At 36.3% G+C, this 25806-nt stretch overlaps 1 protein-coding gene across 1 annotated transcript; it reads left to right on the plus strand.

The window, feature by feature from the left end:
- The first annotated feature begins 6729 nt into the window (after nt 1–6729).
- Nucleotides 6730–25806, plus strand: LOC129257197 (uncharacterized). Its single transcript, XM_064095980.1, has 5 exons — nt 6730–6810; nt 12781–14130; nt 14820–14904; nt 20733–20963; nt 22145–25806. The coding sequence occupies exons 1-5, from the start codon at nt 6730–6732 to the stop codon at nt 24490–24492; spliced, it is 4095 nt and encodes a 1364-aa protein (XP_063952050.1). The 3' UTR covers nt 24493–25806.

The following is a 25806-nucleotide window of genomic DNA, read 5'->3' on the forward strand; positions in this document are numbered from 1 at the left end:
GCTTTTCCCAGCATTCGCACGTGCGTGGGGCTCGGATGACGGCTATTACTATACTCGTTATCGAGGCCCCTTGCACTGTTATATCATGGAAAATAACCTGGTCGTGGGGCTTGTTTCCCCGGCCGGTGAGAATTATCATGGGCGGCGCTGGAGTGGGGGGGGGGGGGGGGGAGGGCCTCCAATTTATTTTCCAAATAAACAAGGAGAGAGAATAATAAAATGTGTATGTATTTACTTCTTCAGAAATTTATTTGTCGATTTACTTATATATTAATACAGTTATTAACTTATTTATCTATTTATCAATCTATTCATATTGATTAATTAATGTATTTTATTCATTTAATTTATTTGTTTTCAGTTTTTTTTTCTTTTGTGATATAGAGAGTCAGAGGTATCATTTATTTCAATCTATTTTAATTGATTAATTAATCATCTAATTTATTAATTTGTTTTCAGTTTTTTTTTTCTTTTGTGATATAGAGAGTAAGAGGTATCATTCGTTTTTAATTATTTTTATGTGTGGAAGTTCACTTATTTCAAATTTTTTTAATTGATTAATTAATGTATTTATATTTATTCATTAATCATTTAATTTATTTGTTTTCAGTTTTTTGTGATTTCCAATGCGCTTGTCCCAGCATTCGCTGTGTGTGGGGCTCGGATGACGGCTATTAGTAGCTATTAGTATACTCGTTATCGAGGCCCCTTACACTTGTTATATCATGGAAAATAGCGTGGTCGTGGGTCTTGATTCCCCGATGAGACGTGATATCATGCGCGGCGCTGTAGGAGCCCGGGGGGCTCCAATTTATTTTAAAAAAAAAACAAGGGGAATAATATAGAAGTGAGTATAAAAACTCTGCATGACAATGGAGTAGGATCCATATTGGCGACTTGTTTTAGGCATGATGTTATCCTTCCAGTTTTCAGAGAAAAATCAACCAGGCCCCTCACAACCTGACGCCGCCCTCGTGTTGCTAATATTGTGCTTTTAAAGATCTGCTCTCTGAATAACTTTTGATAAATCCGTGAATGATTCATTCATTTGCTATTTTTTGGGAGTGTTTTCGATGTAACGTTAGGCCTATATATAGTTATTTTGTTCCATTATCCATCGTAATTTGTATTTGCTAGTTGATAACCTCGTTTTATTCAGCATTTCATTTGAATTATTTTTTTGCGGGGAGGGAGGTGTCATTAATAATAAAATTGTATAGTTCTTGTATAATTTCCCCCAATATTTAACTTGACGTAATGCTGCGAATGAATCCATTTATTCATTCATGTATCATAATCTATTTATAATCACCTGGATGTAAGAAGTCAATATACATTTTTTTCAAATCGGCTTTCTTCTGTTATTCAATATTGAATCATTCATCTGGCTTCCTGCGTATTATCAATTTGTATTTTTTTTTATTCCTTTCATAACCCCCCCCCCCCCACCCCGCTTCCCCACTTTTCATCCATTTAAGTTCAGAAAAGAAAACGAATAGGCATATTCATTCGGGGAAAATGTATTAATTTTCTTTTGGTCAATTTTATAATTGCTTGAGGGATATCTATATACGCTATAATTAACTTAATCTATATTTTACTGAGACTTATCCCCCTCCCGGCCCCTACAATAATTGGGGATAAGCCTATCATTACCTATATTATCTAAGTACGTTAAGTACGTTTTCTCTTTTACCTAAATATCAATTTATTAATCTTTTATTTTTTAAAAAGCTTACTAATACCGTTCATTGATATCCCAGTATTTCTTCAGCTAATTAACCTATCAACTTAAATTATTTTCTCATCCTGCATTCATTTTAATCAATCCACTTGAAGATTGTTTGTAACTGTATTTGATGGCATGGTTTTAAAAATGATGGATTTCGATTGTTTGCTGGTATACATTGTAGTAGGCCTGAAATAACGGCATATCGCATCAACAAATTATTTAAAAAAAAAACATTTATTGATCGATCGTCATTTCATTAATTCACCATCCAAATATTGCATTTTTTTCTTCGCCTATATGGTATTCATTTATTTACTAATTCATACACCCTCGCCCCCCCCCCCCCCCCCGATTTTATTAAAAGATTTTATAATCTCGGAAAAGTGTCTCAATGTGTTCTTATAATTCATTTTCATGCACGAATTATTCTACTATTTCCTTATTTGTGATAGTTTATTTCAGGAGTTTAATGTATGACCCAGATCCGAGATTTCGTAGCGGGGGGGGGGGGGGGGAGCGCAAATTTGAGAAGACAGTTGGTGGCGCATAGGTCTGTCTGGTTGAATGCGTCAGAAAAAAATATACACACAAGTACGGGTTCAGTATTTTTAAAGGGGCGGGGGTACAGCCGTACAGGCCAGTTGGACACATTGCCATTCATGAAATCCCTGGTCGGCCACTCAAAGAGGAAAAGGTAAGTGTTTTTTTTTTGTGGGGGGGGGGGGCGTTGTGATAGGGAAGTTTATGTACATTTTACTTTAATATTTAACAACAAGATAGGCCTACCATGACTATACGGCCGAACTAAACGAGAACGCTAACTGTAAAAAAAAAAAATTATAATCCATGTGTTAAAAGCTATGAATGGAGCACACTAAGCTCTTATTAACCCTAAACAACAAACGTTTATTTAATATTTTAATTACTGCCCTGAAAATGGGAAAAGGACTTTACAGTGACGCATGAACAGGATGTGAAAGAGGAGCGCGAGCTTATTTTATTTTCACACTTGAAAATAGGATGCGAATGCAATCGAAGTTCGAGATGAATTTTGTTGATATAGTTTATATCGACACGAAAAGGTTATGTTTTTAAACACTGCTGACATGTAGGAGTGAGAGAGGAGGGGGGGGGGCATCTTGTTCAACACTTAACTTTCCTGGTTGAATTTGATCCATTACAAAGGATAATAATGCATGTTAAATGATTTTAGTATCATTGACGTTTTCCTTGAACCGTTGTGTTCTTTGAATTGATGGGAGCATAAAATTATAGGTCTATAATCGATTGTAATTATTTTTTATTTGGGAGCAATAATTTTTTACCAAAATCCCCATCATCTTGGACTGTAATGTTTTTTCTTCTTTTTTGCCATTTTTTCAAACAAAACCCACAGCACCCCCTACTAAAAATCGTTCCCAGTGCCCTGCTTGATCGTTTATCGAACATGATTTGCGTGGATATTTTTTTTTATTTCTCTATATTTGAGATTTACATAATTCTTGATTTAATAATCAGATCATGCTTCAAAAACTTCTTTGTTTGTAAAATTATATTTCTTGAAGACGAAATGATATGACTGTTGTGTTTAAGTGACATTTGTTACCTTGTCAGTTTCGTCTAATAGTTTCTGTAGGGTAAGACATTAGCTTTATTTGATTAGCATTATATTTAGGATATATAACCAAAATGATATTGCTTGGTCATGTTGGATTAATCTGTAAATATCAATATTTTACATCGATTTACATGTAGTTTAATTACCACTAACATAGTATCCTGTTGCTAGGCGACATCCAACAATTCTAAAGGCGCTGTTTTTCATGCAGTTGCATCATACATATACTTAGTTGACAGTGAGGTCACGAATCGTGGCATGTTCTGATATTGTTTTTTTTTTTATATATATACAAACACAAATTTTAATGAGAAATCAGATAAAGCACAAAAGTTTTTCTAATTTAATTTTTCTGTTTTTTGATATACAAACACCAAATCACAACACGATATTCTCGTTGTGATTTCGTTTTTGTGTTTTCAAAAACCCCAAACTAAGGGGCTGATTTTCGTTTTCGCTTATTCATGATTGGAACAGAAAAACAAATTATCCATTAGTACCTTGATTGTGCAGGTTACTGGGCAGGTGAAAGTGACATTACAATTGATCTTAGCAAGTCATTCATTACATTAATGAGTAGAATACAATTTAATATAATAAACATTAATTATAGTGTGAGAATGAAAATATTTGATTAGAGAATAGCGAACTTCTTAACCAAAATGCGTGACAATTAAAAAAATATATTTTAAGCAAACCTTTAAGAATATTTTTTCTAGTTTCTGCTTTAATTATCATCAACTTTACGTCAGGGTATACTGCCCCCTCTCGGGGTAGGCCTATCGTGTCAATTAATAGACAACATTTTTTCCCAAAACAGCACAAACATTAACGAATAAATGAATAAACCAGGAAATGAATAAGTGAAGCAATACGAAAGAGAACTTGAAATAGTAATGTATTAGGCCCCCCCCCCTCTCTCTCTCTCTCTCTCTATATATATATATATATAAACGTTTCACGTATTGGCTTCAGTGGTATATTATAAGGTAACAAAATGTAGTTTGTTATACATATAATAATATACGGTATAGAGAGAGAGATCAAATACATAATGAGTTATGCATATCACTGTTTTGTGAAAAATAAGCGAAACTTTCAAATATCACAACTTTCTTATTTTACACCCGATTTTGATGAAATTTCCAGCGTTATGCGAGTTTGATTTTTCTCTATTTATTCAAATCAACATTTTTCTGGGGTGAACTTGACCTTTAGATAAAATATAAAATAAGGTTATAACACCCTTCAACTACGACTAATTAAAAAAAGGTAAACGATTATTTTCAAATTTAGATTGTATATCTATACTTTCTTCAATTTGTTAAAGTCATTCATGCCTGAATGATCGAGGAATATTCTGAGGATACCAGGTGAAAGAGTAGATATTCTGAGCTTTACAATGATTGCCGTCATCATTTTGTATATCCACAAGAACTTACAGAATGAATAAAAATAAATGAAATGTACGAGCCTGTATTAACATAAAACCTAGGCCTACGCACGCCTCTCAGATAACAAAAAAATATATATATATAATAAATAAATATATAGATAATAAATAAATAAATGAACTTCCACACATAAAAAGAATTAAAAACGAATGATACCCCTGACTCTCTACATCACAAAAGACAAAAAAACTGAAAACAAATAAATTGAATGATTAATGAATAAATATAAAAACATTAATTAATCTATATAAATACATTAATTAATCAATTAAAATAGACTGAAATAAATGAACTTCCACACATAAAAAGAATTAAAAACGAATGATACCTCTGGCTCTCTATATCACAAAAGGAAAAATATCAATACAAATAAATTAAATGATTAATGAATAAATATAAATATATTAATTAATCAATTAAAATAGATTGATAAATAAATAAATAAATGAACTTCCACACATAACAAGAATTAAAAACGAATGATACCTCTGACTCTCTAAACAAATAGATTAAATGATTAATGAATAAATATAAATACATTAATTGATCAATTAAAATACATTAAAAAATAAATAAATGAACTTCCACACATAAAATTATTAAAAACGAAAAATACCTCTGACTCTCTTGACATCACTAAATACAAAAAAACTGAAAACAAATAAATTAAATGATTAATGTATAAATATAAATACATTAATTAATCAATTAAAATAGATTGAATTGAGTGAACTTCCACACATAGAAATAATTAAAAACGAATGATAGGCCTACATCTTACTCTCTATATCACAAAAGAAAAAAAAACTGAAAACAAATAAATTAAATGATTAATTAATCAATTAAAATAGATTGAAATGAATGATACCTCTGACTCTCTATATCACAAAAGAAAAAAACTGAAAACAAATAGATTAAATGATGAATAAAATACATTAATTAATCAATAGAAATATAGATTGATAAATAAGTTAATAACTATATTAATATACAAGTAAATTGACAAATAAATTTCTGAAGAAGTAAAGGAAATACATACACATTTTTATTGTTCTCTCTCCTTGTTTATTTGGAAAATAAATTGGAGGCCCTGCCCCCCCCCCCCCCTCCAGCGCCGCCCATGATAATTCTCACCGGCCGGGGAAACAAGCCCCACGACCACGTTATTTTCCATGATATAACAGTGCAAGGGGCCTCGATAACGAGTATAGTAATAGCCGTCATCCGAGCCCCACGCACGTGCGAATGCTGGGAAAAGCGCATTGGACGGGGCCAGTTTCGCGATTATCTTAGGATGCAAGCTTAATAATATACTCGTGATATAGGCCCCGCTACTGTGTTGGAGTGTCTGAAGTGCCGTAGTGCGGGGCCTATATAACGATTATAGTATTATACTCGTGAAACAGGCCCCGCGAACGGACATTCTTAACCATTCAACACAGTAGCGGGGCCTATATCACGAGTATATATAGTGAGCTGAAGTTAGCAACCTAGATATTGAGGTATGATCGATTACAAGTTTTTCTCGAGCGGGGCCTATATCACGATTTTGCCAAAAATCAAGCATTTGTACCAAAGAAAAAGAGAAAATGAGCCAAACATTGCCACCCTTATTTTGCCACACATGGAGATACAACAACAGAGAACAAGGTTATATCATAACCAGGGGCCGATTGCACGAAAGGGTCTTTCCAAGGACCATCTTTGGTGTCGCCCATCTTTTATGATAAGCTGTATGCGGGATATTTCTGAAATGTAGGATAAACAAATTAAATTCGTTAGCTAGCATTTAAATCAATTTGTATACGATTTTATGATATATCACATTATTTTATAAACAAAGATTTTGTTTACTTTAACGGATGAATAAAATGTGTTTGCAGGTAATTTATTTAAAATGCGTTTCACATGGCGCATCATAATAAATGGGCGACACGAAAGACGGTTCTTGCAAAGACCCTTTCGTGCAATCGGCCCCTTGTTCATTGAATGAGTGCACCTACCCGGTAGGCACTTGTTCACTGCTTGTGGGGAATCTACAGGTTGGACTATGGCCGGGGGAATCTACAGGTTGGACTATGGCATGCCAATGCTGTACAGAGCACACATTTTAAAAAATGATTAAAATGTCACTTTTGGGACCAAAATTACTCATTTCCGTACAGTTGCAATTTATTTTTCATTAGTAACTTGGGAATAATTTTTGTATTCACTAGAGCGCTCAAAAACTTGAATTTTGGGCATATTTTTGTGTACGCCCTCTATTGGTGGAAAATAATATGGCAAGAAAATTTTCATTTTTTATCTCTATTTTTAATCAAGAAAAAAATAATTTAAAGAATCAAATTTACTTAAGGGCCAAGTTGTATGACGAATAGGTGTAATGGAAACTGTCAGTGTAAAAAAATCAAGCATTTGTCCCAAAGAAAAAGAGAAAATAAGCCAAACATTGCCATCCGTATTTTGCCACACATGGAAATATAACTGAGAACAAGGTTATATCATAACCAAGGCTCCACATTAACTTTTTTTGGTGGTGGCCCGTTCGGGCCACCAAAACCTTCAAATAATTTTTTTTGGTGGCCCGATATTAAAGTTTGGTGGCCCGAAAAATATAAAGAAAAACATTAAAAATGAATAAATGGGTATAAATGGTTTAACCACTGTCAAAAAAAAATGAAAGAAAATAATAAAAGGGCAAAAAAAAGTGTAAGAAAATTCCTTCCCTAAATTTGCCAAAATGTTGGAAAAATTCACATTTCATATTAATGAAATGCCTTCCCAAAGTATTTACTTTCTCAAGAGTTGTTTAAGAAGTCATTTATAAACAAGAAAGAATGAAAGTAACTGTCTGTTTATTTTTGGCTAGAAAAGACCGGAAAAGACACAGCTTCGAAAGAAACCAAGTAACAACATACATACAAATGCACATGTGGGACTGTGATGTACTCACCTATGTGTTTTTATGTGTATTATTTTCATTTGGAAATCGGTCTTTTTGAGTCAAAAGAGAGGTCATGATTCCTCTTTTTAATGCTTGCAAATAATCAGGATACACCAGATTTTAGCAAAAAGGTCTGTAGAAGGGCATTTCATTGGTGTAAAATGTGACTTTGACTTGGATTTTCACAGTTCTGTGGAAGATTTCTTGGCAGCAACATTTCGTATTGCAGCTCCCTGAGTCTGAATAGGCTGCTAACGCGCGCACAGCTGCTTCAAGCATATGCAAAGCTCAAGCCAGCCGGCCGGCGCGGCCGGTTGGATAAAAGCTACTTAATGCTATAGCGGTAGGCCAACTTTGTGTGTGTGTTTGTGTGTAGATCAACAAAAAGGGCGCATGACGAACTGGCTTGCAATTTGAACTGTAGAAAGTTGATAAATGCGTGCAAAATGGGGAGAAAAATTGCGCTATTCTGAGAATTATTGGTTGCCCGATTCGGGCCACCAAAACTTAATATTTTTTCAATAATGGTTGCCCGAGGTGAATTTCTGGTGGCCCTGGGCCACCGCTAATGTCGAGCCTTGTCATAACCTTGTTCATTGAAATTGAATGAGTGTCGGTAGGTGGAGCGTAGTGTAGTGTAGCCAGGAGGCTTCTAGAGAGTAAAAATCTTTTACTAACGTATGCTTACTCTCAATGAAGCAAGGTATTCCTTCCCTTTCATCTCCACGTACTGCTGAAAAACCTGAAACTTTCGCCCCCGAGATTTCTACTTTCCTTCTAAAAGATCTAGCCCTAAATCATGTACATGGGATAAAACTTCATTTCCGACATTTCTACGCTCTCGGTTTATTTTTAAACAAGAATTCATCAAAAAAATGAGAAAAATATTGTGAAAAGACGGAAGAGACTTGCCCGATGTTCACGCCGCCATCTTGTTTCCTATTGTACTTCCCCAACTTTATGGACGGACCGAAAAGTTCTCTCCTACCCCTGTCTCAATCGGCCGATCGAGACTGGGGTAGGAGAGAACTTTTCGCTTTTTGAGGTTCCAGTCTGTGCCTCGATGTCAGGATTCTACCACTCGAAAGACCTTCATCCATATAATTGTGGTAAGTGCATAATTTATGTTTTCACAATTTATCTTGCTAGATATTTTGACCATAATCTACCCTTGTCCTGTGAGTATGGGTAAATACACGGTGAGCTCCTGGGCGCCGGCCGGCGCTCTATGGGTTACACGATAGCGAGCCGTCTGTGTACGAGGAGAAATAAAAAAATTAAAAAAAAACTCAAAACAGACGGCTGCCAGCTGTCTAAGTTAGACTTAGAGTAGCTATCACAGCCGGTTCAAGATTACAACACTCGTATCTGTCACCGTGTTAAATTGGCGAGATCAATTACATAATTTTGACAAAATCTCATACTTAAAAAAAAATTGAAAGGTATTTAAGGGAAATAAGTTTTATGGTATACGAAATTATTACATTTAAAACTTACATCATGTACTTTTAGGTCCATAATAATCCATTTTACAGAGACGATCTTGTCACTCGTACATCCCAAAAAAAGTCGCCATCTTGAAAATATCAAGTTTCGCGGGATCTGACTTCCGGGTTTTATTTTCTCTCTCATAATGTCATATCATCGCTATTCGATGAAACATCAAATTTCTTTCTTTGCGAGCATGATTTCGAGTTCAAAAGTTCTTTTGATACTGGAAATATGAAATGGGTGAGCAAAATTGTGTTTTTTAAAGTGATTTTTTGTTTGCATAATTCATGAATATTATCAATTTCTGTTCGGCCTTTATTTATCTTTTATTTTTCAGGCGACGTTTTCTTGACGCTGATGTATGAATTCAGGAAGGTTTTTTCTTTGGGCGATGGTAATTTTCTGACTTCACAAATGTGTCGCATATCGCCCTCAAAGATGAAACTCAAGGCAATGTCGGACTAATGAGTCCTAATTTTTCTTGAGTTAGAGCGAGGATGAACTGGCATTAATAATGACCCTTTAGAAATTGTTTGATATAAATAATTATAAAATAGGTGTATTATTTCAAGCATCGCGATTGGCCAATACGCGTCACATGACATCCAACTTTTTTGGTGCACTGCACGGCAGTGCAAAATGTGCGCAACGAAAATTGACATTGCACGCTCAAGCAAACCAGTGCGGTAGAAGTCCCGGGAGAAGTCCAACAAAACTGTACTTTAACTTTTCAAGAATTTGTTTCTGTGTTGCTATTTTATAAAACAAATAATGCACTTGCTCTGTCGTGCGTAAAAGTAAATGCAGAGAAAGCTTGGTTTCTTCAGATGGTGCACACTGGGCACTCGCCGCCAGCGGCTCGTGCAAAGTGCGGCACCTATCAAAAAAAAAACTTGCGTGCTCTGCATTTTCACTAACGCACTCGGCTGCATGCATTATTTGTATACAATTTGTACCTGTAATGAATAACAAATGTCGCATTCAACTTGTGCAGTGAATTGAAATGAATGGGTCGAGATCTGTGTGTCTCTAGCTAGTGCAGTGGTCACCGGTAGAACATGTACTGCACGTGGGGTGTGTGTGTGTGCATGTATACAATAAGTCATGTGTAATCATCAGGTGTGAAGCCAAAGGGGGTATGTTATCCCCGTCTTCAAATACAGTATATTTTTTTGACAGCAAATGGGTTACATCAGGGATGGAAGGGGGTATATCTCTTTTCAAATAAAGTATTGACACCAGGGGTGGATCTAGGATTTTCCAGGGGGGGGCACATTTTCCGAGGAAAAATTTGACAAGCAAAAAAAAGTTTTCAACCAAAAATGAAGTACATTCCTTCTACGAAAAAATCTTACAAGCCAAAAAAAGGTCCTCACTTTCAAAGGGGGGGGGGGGGGGGGGGGGGGCACACTTTTGTTTTAAGTTTTAACAGCATTTTTACATATACAAATTTTGATTATGCCTCTCAAAGGGGGGGGGGCACGGGCTGGCTGTGCCCCCTTGACACCAGAAGTTAGTTACACCCCCCAATTCAAATGCATGCCCTGTACATGACCAGTGGAGGATCCAAGGGGGGGGGCACATCCTACCCACCCCCTTGAGAGCCATTATCAAAATTTTTAATGTAAAATGCTGCTTTTACATGTGTACCCTCCCCCCTTTCATTGGTGGCGGAAACCAAAAAATTTAGGGGGGGGTCCACCTGAAAAAAAAAAGTTATCAACCAAAATTTTAGGGGGACCACAAAAATTTTAGGGGGGTCAACCTGAATCTAGGGGGGACGCAAGCAAAAAAAAGACTTATCAACAGAAAATTAAGGGGGGTCCGGTTTTTGTCTCACCTGCATAGCAAAGTGAGACTATAGGCGCCGCTTTTCCGACGGCGGCGGCGGCGGCTTCAACACCAAATCTTAACCTAAGGTTAAGGTTTTGAAATGACAGCATAACTTAAAAGTATATGGACCTTGTTCATGAAACTTGGCCATAAGGTTAATCAAGTATTACTGAACATTCTGCCTGAGTTTCAGGTCACATGGCCAAGGTCAAAGGTCATTTAGGGTCAATGAACTTAGACCATGTTGGGGAATCAACATCAAAATCTTAACCTAAGGTGAAGTTTTTGAAATGTCATCATAACTTAGAAAATACATGAAACTTGGACATAAGGTTAATCAAGTATCACTGAACATCCTGTGTGAATTTCAGGTTACATGACCAACGTCAAAGGTCATTGAACTTTGGCCATAATGGGGTATCTGTTGAATTACCATCATAACTTTGATAGTTTATGGATCAAATTCATGAAACTTGGCCATAAGAGTAATCAAGTATCTTTGAACATCCCGTCCGAGTTTCAGGTCACATGACCAAGGTCATTTAAGGTCAATGAACTTTGGACATGTTGGGGGTATTTGTTGAATTACCATCATATCTCTGTAAGTGTTATTGGTCTAGTTCATAAAACGTGGACATAAGAGTAACCAAGTATCACTGAACATCTTGTGCGAGTTTCAGGTCACATAACCAAAGTCAAAGGTCATTTAAGTTCATTGAACTTTGGTAATTTTAAAGGTATTTATTCGATTGCTGTCATAACTTATAGGGGTAATCAAGTATCACTGACAAGTTTTAGGTCACATGATCAAGGTCAAATGTCAATGAACGTAGTATTGTATCATTATATGAATGGTGTTTTTGTGAATGATTATTTTATAGTAATTTTCAAAGTCAGCACTGCTGCTATATTGAATCGCATGACTTTGTTACTTCTTATCAGATTTTGATGAAGTTTCCAGCATTTTAATACTCTTGGTTACATAAATTAATGTTTGGCCCCGATTGCCCCTTTAAAAATGTGTTTTTGCTTCATTTTATCTTTCTTTGATATTCTTTTGAAATAATGTTTTACATTGTTGTGTTACAAGTTGTGAATGTACGATTTTTAATTTTGTAAACAAATTTTTGGCATTACTGGCATTATGTGTTAAAGATCGCATGCTGGATCTGTAATGAAAATCTTAAGTCAGAAAAATTGGAACCAGAGGGATTCGAACCTGCCTCTACTGTTTGCCGGGCAGCGACTTAACCACCAGGCTATTCTGGTTCACGGCTAAGTCAGATGAACTGGAATTCATATACCCTCGATCCTCTTCTTTCTGACTCATTAACATGCAAATGCAGCCCATCGTGGACAATAGATAGTAAATAAAGAGGCTTTAATAGGAGAAATTATAATTTGTAAACAAATTTTCGGCATTAGTCTTATATATGTGTTAAAGATGGCATGCTCGATCTGTAATGAAAATCATACATGTAAGTCAGAAAAAAATCGGAACCAGCGACTTAACCACCAGGCTATTCTGTTGTTTTGTTAACAAATTATAATTTGTCCTATTAAAGCCTAGAGCTTTATTAATACTACAAAGTTAATTTCTGACAAGTTATTTGTATGTTTGGAAATATGAAGTTGGTCAGTGATTCAAATCACTATACTTGGTGTGCTTCTGATTTCAAGTGTATTTTATTCTTTTTTCTCTTTGTAGTCTGCAACGAAAATTGTCCTGGAGGGACCAAGTTCTGAAGACTTGTGTGGTCAACTCAAACAGACACCCAGTACCTCTCCACAGCTTGAGCATGTCAGTGATTTTCAGCAGTCAGCAAGCCCTTCTCTAGATGATATGGCTCATCCCCAAGCAAAGATGGGTCCTCAAGATGAGAGGCAAAAGTACATCCAATCAGCTGATCCTTCTTCTGATAAGCAGAATTATCAACTACCAGTAACTAGTACTTGTGTTGAGAAACAGAGTGTTTGTTCATCATCTGCATGTGGAGCAGACCATCCTGTTGAGAAGCAGAATGATCAACAGACTGAACGAGCCAAAGAGAAAACAGCATTATCAATTTCCAAAAACATTAAGCAAGAGCCAGTAGATTTCAAAGTGAAAGAAGAACCAATAGATGTGGATGATGAAAGTAATAATCAGAGTCATATTATTTCTGATGATGACGATGATGATGACTGCATCATAGTACTCGATGTAATCCCAGGTGATAAAACAAGAAAAGAGAAACCTAAAGTTGCTTCTGCTGTAACAGATATTCTTATTATCAGTGATGATGAAGATGATGAGAAGGGAGATGAACCTTCTACCAGTACTACTCAAAATCAAACACCCAAAGAAACAGTTGTAGCAGAACAGGTAACCGACCCTTCGTCAAGTTCAGATCATGTTCAACTGGAGCAAGTGAAGACTCTCTCGGATGCCCTCCCTTCCTTAGATAAGCTTCCTAATGAGGTAGCAGATCCTGTCAATAAAGCTGTTTGCGAAGTTGTTAAAGAAGATAAAGAACTAGCAAATCCTAACCCTCCTAGCCCAAGTAATGTTCATGATGAATCTTCCATTTTAACAGAACTTACGGAAGCAAATACTCTTTCCTCAAGCTCGACTGCTGATATCGCTCATGTTCAACTGGAGCAAGTGAAGACTCTTCCAGATGCCCCGCTTTCCTTAGATAAGCTCCCTAATGAGATTGTAGATCCTATCGATAAAGCTGTTTGTGAAGTTGTTAAAGAACTCGCAAATCCTAACCCTCCTAGCCCAAGTAATGTTCATGAGGAATCTTCCGTTTTATCAGAAGCAAATGCTGTTTACTCAAGCTCTTCAGATGATGTTGACGCTCCTGAGGATGCAGCCCTAGGTTGGACAGAGGACAAAGACACATCTGTCCCTGAACCAAGTAAACAAAGGGATCTGATTGGTGTTCAAGCTGAATGTGATGTGGATCCAGGACCTAAAGAGAATGTGGATCCAGGACCTGAAGATGATGTGGATCCAGGACCTGAAGATAACAGTGAGATGATGAGTGATGGCTTTGACAGTGATGGATGGGAGGTTAGTAAACAAAGTTTTCATCACAATTTCTATTCTTGAAGGTTTATAAAAATCAGTTTGAAATGTATTTTGTGGGGAATTTCATAAAATTAAACATTTGACCTTCTATATCTGGGACCTTACAGGAAGGATTCATGAGGTGCCTGTTGCAAAATGAGATGTAGTGTCTGAAATGTGCACTTCTGATTGGTTGAAAATGACATTTTGATTGATTGTTGATCTATTGAATGGGCATGGAAATGCTTTTCTTCATATGGAAAAATATGATGCTCTCGAAATAACTGCTGTAATGAATTAGGATTTGAAGTCGGAAAAGGATTGATAGTTGTGTAGAATTTCCCACATGTTTAATAGTTTGTATTTCTTTCATCAACAATGAGTTGCATTTAATGACATGTAAATTTAGATGAATGATCGGGTTACTTTTTGACAATAAAAGCCAATGAATGAACAAGCATAATATTCATAGAAAGATTATGTAAGATTTTATAAGATGTATTGTGTGAAATTAAGATGGCTTTTTATTTGCAGATACCCTAGTTCAATGCCCTAGTTTGGAAAAAAAAAATCATCACTTACTGCTGTATATTTCTCACATATCCTCTGGTTGATTAAAGAAATGGGTGTTTAAAGAATTTAGAAAGTTTGTAATTTTGAGCTCAAAATGAAAATATTTGCACTGTTTCCAGGTTGGTAGTGATGACTTAGATAAAGAGAAGACAAATACAAACACTGGAAATGGAACGGATTCTGAGCAGATTGTGAAGGAAAGTGGTAAGTAACACCTTACCTTAACAACAACAACATGTAGGCTAATCATTGTATTTTCAACTGTTTGTTCGATGTACACATTAGATCTGTGATTAAGCTATGTTAATCCAAATGCAACGCTAATCATGAACATTAGATGTCAACAATATATCAACACATTTGGCAACAAAGCTTTGAGGCTGAACAATGGAATTTCCCAATACCGGTTTTGAAAATCATACATTAAAAATTATTTAAAGATTGACATTTGCTCTCCCCACATTTTTGACACATAATTAGACAACAGATTTAAACCAGAGTTTAAAAAGTTCAATTCAATTCGATTTAAGTTTGGTAAGGTTCGTGTTGCAAAGAAAAAAGTTGCATGAAGTCACAACTGACAAGTCCATCCTTTTTGTCTTGCCTGCATAGCAGAGCAAAATTATAGGCGCTGCTTTTTCAACAGTGGCGGTTTCAACATTAATAATAATAATAATAGCCAATTTTTATAAAGCACTTTTCGAAGAATGGCTCAAAGCGCGTTACAGCATATTATTACCCCGGTCATTGGATTCATTTCAATCCCGCACGAAAAGTGCACATTTTCCACTCCCTGGGGAGCATTCCTTGCATTCATCGCAGCCTCATCATGGCGCTGGCAAAATCAAACATACAATATCTTTCGCATCCTACCGGGTACCCATTTAGCACCTGGGTCGAGAGTGGCAAAGTGTGGATTAACGCCTTGCCAAAGGATGCTAGACCGCGGTGGGATTCGAACACACGACCCTCTGTTTACAAGGCGAGAGTCAGAACCACTACACCACGGCTCTTCCAACCTAAGGTTAAGTTTTTGAAATATCATAACTTAAAGGAGAATGAAACCTTTAGAACAAGATAGCGTGTGTGAAAACAGAAAAATAAAAGAAACAGATCAACGAAAGTTTGCGAAAATCGGACAAATAATGAGAAGGTTATGAGCATTTGAATATTGCAATCACTAATGCTATGGAGATCCTCACATTGACAATGCGACAAAGATGTGTGATGTCACTTGTGAACAACTCTCCCCATTACTTTAGAATAATATTTCACTTAAATTGCCTCTTTTATCACATCTATCAGTAGATCATGTGTTCTTTCTATAGGAGGGCATGTAGGGACAGTGATTTTCCGCGATCGCGGAAAACGGACGGAATTCACGGAAAGGGCCTTTTGAAACGGAAAATGGCATTTCAAACGGAAAATCACGGAAAACGTATTTTCCCTCAAAATACACAGAATAGCAACAGAAATTACTCCAAAATCACAACAAAATGAGAATATTAAATGGCCAAAAAAAACCCCAGAAAACACGATCTCACTTCGCTACTATCATGACAATTCACACATCGTGACTGCACTCGACATCAGCACACTCGATTGTACCCCGCACCGTACCCGTACCCGGCGCGGCGCGGCCGGCCGGGTTGGGCTTCACATGCACACATGTATCGTTCAACTACATGTACACAGTTGTGTGTTGCTGCCCTCTACGTTTGAAGATGTAACAGCACGATATCGTGGTCTTAAAATCCAAGATGGCGGATTGGGAAAAGACGATGACTGATGATAACGATGTCCAAAAACCCCCAAAATTATCGATGAAATATCATTTCACCGTGAAATAATGCTAATAATATGAAAGGTGAGGATGTATGCATGCAAAATGGGTGTGTTAGAATATTTCATTCACCCGCATAGATCTGATTAGAACGGATTTTATTGTGTTGTTGGTACAGTAGCAGATACAAATTTTGACCAGTGCGAGTGTGCATGTAAATGTGTAAACGGAATTGTCACTTTTCCGTGTGTACAAAGTCTATGGGGAAACGGAATTTCCGTTTTCTGACATGCTGAAACGGAATTTGAGATTTTCTGAAACGGAAAAGGCAATTTTTTGAAACGGAAAATCACTGTCCCTAGGCATGTAATACTGATTTTTAAAGAACACATCATGGATAAATAATAATAATAAAGGTATATTTACCCAGGGTAGCCACTTCAGTTCCGAAAACTGTTCTCCCAGCGGGCCCTGCTATTATTACCCGGCTAAGCTAGGCTACTATTCGGTGCACACAGCTTTTTGAGGAATTACTTCTTGCCGGTACCCATTTACCTCACCTGGGTCGAGTGCAGCACACTCGAGAGTTTGTATCACTATAAGAAAAAGCAAAAAGAGACATTTTGGGGGTATTTTATAGACAATAGTCCATCAAAGGGAAAGTTGTTCACATGTGACATCACACATCCTTGTCGCATTGCCAATGAGAGGATCTCCATAGCATTAGTGATTGCAATATTTAAATTCTCATAACTTTCTTATTGTTTGTCAGATTTTTCTCAAACTTTCGTTAATCCGTTTCTTTGATATTTTTGTTTCGACACAAGTCTACTTATTCCAAAGGTTTCATTCCCCTTTAAAAGGTACACATGTATATGGACCTAGTTCATATTACTGAACATCCTGCATGAGTTTCAGGTCACATGACAAAGGTCCAAGGTCATTTAGGGTCAATGAACTCTGGCCATATGGGGGTATTGTTAAATTGTCATACAGTTTATGGATCTATGTTATGAAAGTGGGACATAAAAATAATCTAGTATCACTGAACATCCTGTGCAAGTTTCATGTCACATGAATAAGGTCAAAGGTCTTTTAGAGTTAATGAACTTTATGATGTTGGCGGAATCAAAACAAAATCTTAACCAAGATTTTTTTTGTAAATTGTCAAAATTTTGAAAGTATAGGGATCGAGCAATCAAGTATCAGTGAACATGCTGCCTGAGTTTCAGGGGAGTGTTTCATCAACATTTTTGTCCGACAAGTTGTCAGATCTGACATCTTTCCTTGATGTTGATTGGCTAAGAAGCACTGTTACTATGGCAACTGTCGGATAAAACAGGACTTGTCGGATAAAACGTCCGACAAGTCCTTTCATGAAACGCTCCCCAGGTCACATGACAAAGGTCATTTTAGGTCAATGGATTTTGGCCATATTTGGGTTATTTGTTGAATTCTCATCATAACTTTGAAAGTTTAATATGAATATAGTTCATGAAATGTGGACATATGGGTAATCAAGTATCACTGATCCCCTTGCACAAGTCTAATGTCATTTACAGTCAATATATTTAGCATTTTATTCATATGAACGGTGTTTTTTGTTAATGATTATTCTATAGTCGTTTTTAAAGTCATCAGTGCTGTTATATTGAATCGCGAGACTGCCAGAGGTGCTCCACTTTATTTTTACATCAGTTTTGATCACAAATGGTTCAAATGATCCTTGGGTAATTCCACATGTGGGCATTTTCACCACAGATGGACACAGAGGCAAAAAAATCAAGTTGATATTCATGTCAAATGCTTTATGTTTTTTAATAAAACAAGACCTGAAGTTTCTGAGACAAATTTTTTTCCCGACTCTGGCAGCCATTTTTTATTTCAAAATGGCTGCCAAAGTATGGATACAAATTAGTGTTGAAAATAGTATATTGATACATATTTTGTTTTGACAGATTTTTAAAGAACAGGTTTGATCATGATGTTTTTGCCTGTGATTTAGCTTGCTATTATAACACTTTTTAAAATCCCACAGAAAGAAACACCAGTAATTCATTCATCTGATAAAAAAACATTGATGAAGTATGTGATATGGTATGTAATGTCAGTTACCGAAAACATGAACTTTTTTTTCTCATTTCCTGGAAAAGAGGATATATTATATGAAACTTGGTAGATTTCCTCTCTAGGTAACACCCCTCCCTTCTACACCAAAATTAAAGATTACCAATTAACAATGAAGCCATAGGGTACCATTAAATATATGTAATGTCAGTTACCAAGTGGAAAATGTAATGTCAGTTACAGAGATGTAATGTCAGTTACCATGATAAAACGTTGGTTACCAATATTGAAATGCAAATATGTGGTCAATTTTATGGTGAAGAAATATTGTATACTTGTTATTTAAGTCTTTCACTTTAAAAGTCACACCAGAAGGAGCTTGCTATTCACTTTTAAAAGGTATAGTTCACAAGGAATACTATTTGAAATTATGAAGGAAGTTGCGTTCCCATCGTGCAAAAAAAAACTACTATGAAATTGTTTTGTACATACACTTACCAAGTACCTAATTGTTTGTATCAGACAATTTTTTTTTTTTTGGGGGGGGGGTAGGGGGTACTTTTCCCAACCTATTGCCTAAATCTGCAACATTTTTTAAGCTTAACATTGTGATGAAGGGGATTTCCAGGGTCCCTTTTTTAGTTTCTAGGATTCTTTTGAGCATTGCCTTGCTAAAAGTAAATTCCTGGATTTTATACACCTTTTAGTAGTGTGGATGTGTGATACAATTTTGTTTTTGGTGTACAAGTATAGATGAAAAGTGATATTTGACAGTTCTGATCAATGTTGCATGGATAGATCTACTAAAACTTTTTTTTTTCTAATTTACAAATAGTTCAGTTTCAGTTTAGAAGCTGGAGTTTATTTTTTGTTGACAGCTTAAAAAAGAAATTAGCAAAGAAAATGATTAAAAAAATTATGAAGAGAATTGAAATCCGACAGATATGAATAAGCACTGCTTGCACTGACCAGAATAGAAATCAATAAAACTACATGGCTGCATGAGATTCGGGGGAGATGTACGTGTAGCCTAGGGGAGGAGACCCTTATTCATTTTGCCTTTTTTGAGGGGAGGGGGAGGTTGGAGAAGGAAAAGGTTTAAAAAGTCAATATAAAACTGATGAATATATTATGGGTGTATAGTCAGAAAAATCCATGTGTACAGTCAATGTAATATTAAATTACTATAGGAAAACATGTAGCTGCTATGACCCCCTCCCCCTCCCCCCCCCCCCCCCGAGTAAGTAAAACATACATTTCTTATCTTTTGATAATTAAAAATGTGAAGTACTATGAAACTTTTATGATTTTAAAAAGCCTTACATATACCAAGAAAATAATGCCTTTGAAAATCATATAGCACTGGTAAATGTTAATGTGTATTGTCAGTTACCGACAAGTTATGATAAAAATGTTCAAATCAAAGAAAGGAACTAAGAAAAAGAAAAAGTTTTTTCATTGAAATGTTCCTAGAAACTCGGGTATACTTCCACATCAAGCTCACTTTCATGTGAAGCCCTGCACAGAAGATACAATGCAATGATTCCACACATTTGACTTCCATGTGTTATCTCTATGGCAAATTAAGTGTAATGTCAGTTACCGTAATGTCAGTTACCAGCATGGTTGTGGAAAAATTATCATAGCCCCCAAAAGACAAAAACGAATTGTTTAATATTTTGACACATCTTAACCTAGTAACGGAGGTATATTTACATATTCAAATTATTACTCTATCTACTCAGGGACATGAGATATTTCAATTTCACTGAACACCCTGAAATTGCATGTCCTTTTGCGTAATGTCAGTTACCGACACATTTTTGCTTGCTGATGCGTAAAAAAATGTGGTTACATAGGAAAACTTAGTATCAGAGTATACAGCAAGGTTCACTTTATTAACTCTATCAAAAGCAAACTCCCATCATTTGTTATTTTAGAGATACACACAATGAAAGGTGTGAAAACATTGTGCTGTGTAATGTCAGTTACCGTGAAAATGCCCATGTGTATTGTTTATGATGTTGAGGATCTAGGGTGAGACTCGTGGTTCACCAACCACTTTGTTTTATTTTTATAATAACCTGATAATTTGGTTTTGTAACATAATATGCAATGATCCTTGCACTTTTCCTTCTCCATTGTGATTTTTCTTTTCTCATTTCAAATTAAATTGATACAGACCTGACTATAAGACAAGATACTGTCGATGCCAACTCTGAAACAGTTCAAATAACTCCAACAAATTTGGTCCGGGCCTCCGGACAAGGCAATAGTCTTGTACCAGTTGGTATAACTCCAGTGGATCCGGTGATTCCGGTCCCTACCTCCAGTCAAGACAATAGTCTTGTACCAATTGGAATTATTCCTATAGCTTCAGAGATGATTCCAGAATCCAGGGTTGACACTGAAGGTATGTGTAAGACACTATCAAGGGTTGACAAGCAAAAGGTCTTAACTAATAAAAAATGGTTTTAAGAAAAATTTATGTTTAATAACTTTATATTAGCTGAATATATTTAGATGTAAATTTGCTGATAGTCAATAAAGAAAGTTTTGACTTGAGTTAAGGCTTTATGGTATTATTTTTTTACTCTAATCTCAATTTAGCTAAAAGTGAGTTATGTCCCTCTGTTATCTATGATATGTGACCACCCAGCTCAAAATCCATAATCAATGGCAAGGTAATAACCCTTAATAATCTTAAAATTCTAATTTAGGAAATAAACTCTTGAATCTTAGAGTATTTCTTTCTCTACCTTATGTCAAAGTATAAAGATGTGAAATATACCTGAAAGAGATACAAGCAATAATGATTCAAGACAATTTCTTTCTCTGAGAAGACCTTGCACATTACATACTGTACATCTCATGCTAGAGCAAACTACAAAAATCAAAATCCTGCTTTCTTTCTGTTCTTTGAATCTGACAATGCCTGCACTAAATCAAGTCGATTAATCTAATTTTGACAAATTTTATACCATTATAATTATAAAGCTTAAAGGGGTACTCTGGGCTGAAAATTATGTGATTTTAGCAGAGACGAATAAAACACTGAGAGTTCAACAAAATTGAATGAGGTATCATGAAGATATGACAACAAAGTTTTGCATTATAATAGTGAAACAGTTTCATGTATGTTCTCATGAATATGCAGTGGGTGAGCTGATAGTGCCATCTTTCCTTTTAACTTTTTAAAAAGATTCATTATATTTATCCAATTCCTCCTTATAGAAAGTTCAAATAGGTTGACTTCTGATTTACTGTGTAAAATAATGATTGTTGAAACTTATTATGTTACAAGGGAGACATGTTTTTACACACTTTCATGCAAATATTAACAAATTACAATTTCATGTAATAAGAAAAGGGAAAGTGAGGACATGACATCATATTGGATACACCTTCATTTTAATTGAATTAATTATTTTGGTTATTATATTTCAGTTATAAACATGCATTTCATTTTTTAAATTGTTATGACTGCACTTTGCAAAATATTTTACAGTCCTTGACTTCTTAAAGATAGAAATAAATGTTAGACAATTAAATGGTATTGATAACGATGTAGAATAATATTTGTTTTTGTTGCAGTGTTTGATACAGCCGAGTCTGTGCCGCCAATAGGGAGCGAGATCGATGTACCCTTGGAGCAGTGTGGAGTTGCTTCTGACCATAAACCTCTTCAGGACAGTGGTGTCTCTCTTGCTTCTGGTTGTATGGATGATAACATTCTGACTAGAGAGGCAGAGCAGACTATAAGATCTTCAGTTACCAGGAGCAAGCTGAGATCATGCTTATCCAACACTTTGATAAAAAGCCTACAGGAGAATAAAACACCCAGTGGAAAGTCAGTAAAAAAGCACACACTTGATAATCCAGTCTTTAATTGTCACCTTTGTTTTCAGTCATTTGACAAGAAGAAGTTACTAGAAAAACACCTTGTCAGTCACCCAAAAGTCACACGTATCATGTGTAAGTATTGCAACACCTCGTATCAAAATATGAAAGGTCTTAAAAAACATATGAAGCGCTGCTACTGGAAGAGGAAAATGAAGAAGAGTCCAAATAAGAAGGTGCTTAGTGATGTCTCTAGGATTCAGAAGGAGAAAGTAGATCCCTCTACTCCTGAAAAAGAGCGTAGGAAGCTGGAATTTACATCTGTTAAGAAAGAATATCCAAAACAGCAAGATATAAAACCTGACATCAAGGGTAAAATTTGTGATACAGTATTGCCCTCATCAAGGAGGCATGGGCAGGGGAAAAAAGATGTAAAAAATCAAAAGTTTCAAGTCAAAGAAGAACTGAACAATCAAAAGACTAAAAAGAAAAATCTCAAAGATGAAAATCTGAAAGATAGTAGAAAAACAAAGAGTGAATCTTCAGTTTATGTCTGTCCCAGATGTCATGGCACTTTCACTAGCATGTTTAAAGCTAAGAGACATATGCACATGACACACAACACAACCAGTATGAAGTACAGAGGGGAGGAAATTAGAATACTGCCAAAGGAAGAGGCCATTCATCTCATCTTTTATTGCATAAAATGTAACGAGTCTTTCCGATCATGGTTCCTTTTTAATAGTCATAAAAGTACAATTAGGGGGAAGAAAAAATGCGAGAAACTCTTCCAGTGTAATGTGTGCTACGAACATTTTGAGAAGAAAGTAGATTGTGCTATGCATATACAGGAACACTTAGGATCTACAGAATCTAGGAAGAGAAAAAGAGGGTCATCAAGTTCTAATGAACATCATTCTGGTAACAAAAGAGCAAAAATCAGTGAGGGATTCAAATGCAAGCATTGTAAAAAGACATTTGAGTTTGAATACCTATGTGCTAAGCATGAAATAACACATACGGACACTGATCCTTGGCATTGCTATATCTGCTTTAAGATCTTCTATCTGAAGTCGTCCATTACTGCTCACATGGATAGAGTTCATAAGGAAGCATCTTATTGCAAAAAGTGCTTCTGTCTAATTGCAAGCAAGGATAAAAGGGTATGTATTGACTGTAACAAAAGAAGACGAGGTAGTGCACTGAAGTGCAGCATATGTAAGACAGAGTTTGCTAACCCCTCAGATCTAACCTGTCATATTTTGACTCATGATGAATATGGAGGAGAATCCACAGTTAGAATAGCCCAAAAGACCTCAGTGGTGAATTTGGACTCCAAATTTCAGAATTTGCCCCATACCTCAGTTAAAAATTCCCCTCCATCTAAGAAAAAGGATAGTCCAGTTATAAAGCCTTCTACTAGGACATACAGTAAATCATTGCTCACAGAAAAACCCACTACCGATGCAAAGGCATCTGCCACTCTTAAGTATGACTTCAAAGCATCCCAAGATGCACCGAAAAGGTCTCATAAACCATCAGGATCAAGACCAGATTTTTATCGTGTGACCAGATCCAAGGGTGGTTGTTCGAAACAAGAAGCACCAACAGTTCAAACTGTACATCCATTGAAACATGCCCATCGTAATTACGATGTCTGCATGAAGTGTGGGAAGCAAGACATACCACCCAAAGACTTGAGCAAACATGCTCGGACCCACCTGGATGTAAGATCTCGTTTCCAGTGCAATGCATGTCAGCAGTGCTTTGGGGACACGTATGAGATTGAGGAGCATACATGCGTTTCCTCAAAAAAGGCTGGTAGTTCCTACAATGTGTCCAACGTGGTGTACAAATGTCAGTTCTGTGGCAGGGACTTCCAGAATATGATGGAAGCAAGAAAACATGTGCTCTCCACAAACACCTCATGTCTGTTGGAATGCACAGAATGTAAAGCTGAATATTCCAGGCAAGGTGACCTGATGGTTCATATGGTCAGTGTTCATGGACAGTATCTAGAGTGTGACAAATGCTCGGCTCAGTTCACACGGCAAGTTGATCTGAACTATCACATCAAGCAGCATGAAGACATGAGCCATTAGAATCAATATGCCAAACTAGTTATGGTTAGGCAAGATGATCATCAAAGACTTAATATTGACAGCTGTGTAATATTAAAGAGTGTGACAAATAAATCCATGAATATGTGTGACAAATACTTAACTGGGTTCACATGGCAAGTTGATCTAGTTTATATCAGGTAATATGAAGATGAAAGCCATAAAATTTGATTCATTGTGCAGAAAAGGCTAAATATGTGAGTGTGAGGTACAGCAACCATGGAGAGAGTTTATGTAGTCCGAATTGTACAGCTAATCAAAATCAAGGTTTCCACTGTAGTTATAATGGCAGAGTTTCTGGAACAAGGCTCCTGGACTCTGTAACATACAGGTTTGCAAATACTAAATGCCAATGACCAATTAAAATCATTGTTGCATGCACACTTTGATCAAACACTGACAAAGATCCAATCAGAGTGGTTCTTTTATATTTTCAATACATCACAAATCTTTATGTTCTGGTCCTATGCTGAATCAATGTTTTAACATAATTTACTTGATAAGAAATGTTGTTCTTGTGACAGTAGTACTGATAAATGTTGTCAAGAGTTTTTAAAGTAGACTGTTTTCTTTGAATTATTTGTATCAACTAGCTTCAACTTTGGCATTGCCCATTCCTCAGAGGCCTGGCAATATCAGAGGAAGTCTGATGATGTAATGCTGGTATTTCTTATGTGATTTTTCTTCTGTTTTTGTTAAAGGACAGAAGAGAGCTGATTTCAATTTGTGTATTATGAGATTGTCATTCTGTACATTTTTTTCAGGGATACTAATCCTTTTTCTGCCATCTTCCTTCTGACTCTCTTTTTCTGCAAATCAGAAAAATAAGGAAATCCAAGAAATCAGCCCCTCGGGGGGTGGGGGGGGTTCACTCGACCAAAAAAGTAGTCGGTATGTGCCGCGGGCGAGACAAAAACGGGGGCCTTGGAGTGGGCTTATTGTAAAAAGGAGGGTCCTCGGAACAGGCTTTGGAACGACAAATGTTTGTGAAAACAGGGGTCCTTGGAACGGGTCGCCTGCGTGTGATTGCGTATTCATCCCTATGGAACGGGCATACGTGCATGCAGCTATAGCCCGCCGGCATGGGGGCCGGGTGCGCTAGCGCAGATGCGATGGTCGGACAGCGCTCTGCGGCCGCTTTTCACCAAAACTTCAGCTCGTTGTAGCAGATCAATACGGCCGGAACGGCGTAACGGAAGATATGCGAAGCTTTGGAGCGGATTTCTTTCTTTTTTTCTCGATAAGAAGAAAATGCTATGCTTTGGAGCGGCTTTCTTTGTTCTTTTTCTCAATAAG

This window comes from Lytechinus pictus, chromosome 3 (assembly GCF_037042905.1).
Source record: "Lytechinus pictus isolate F3 Inbred chromosome 3, Lp3.0, whole genome shotgun sequence".
NCBI classification, from domain to species: domain Eukaryota; kingdom Metazoa; phylum Echinodermata; class Echinoidea; order Temnopleuroida; family Toxopneustidae; genus Lytechinus; species Lytechinus pictus.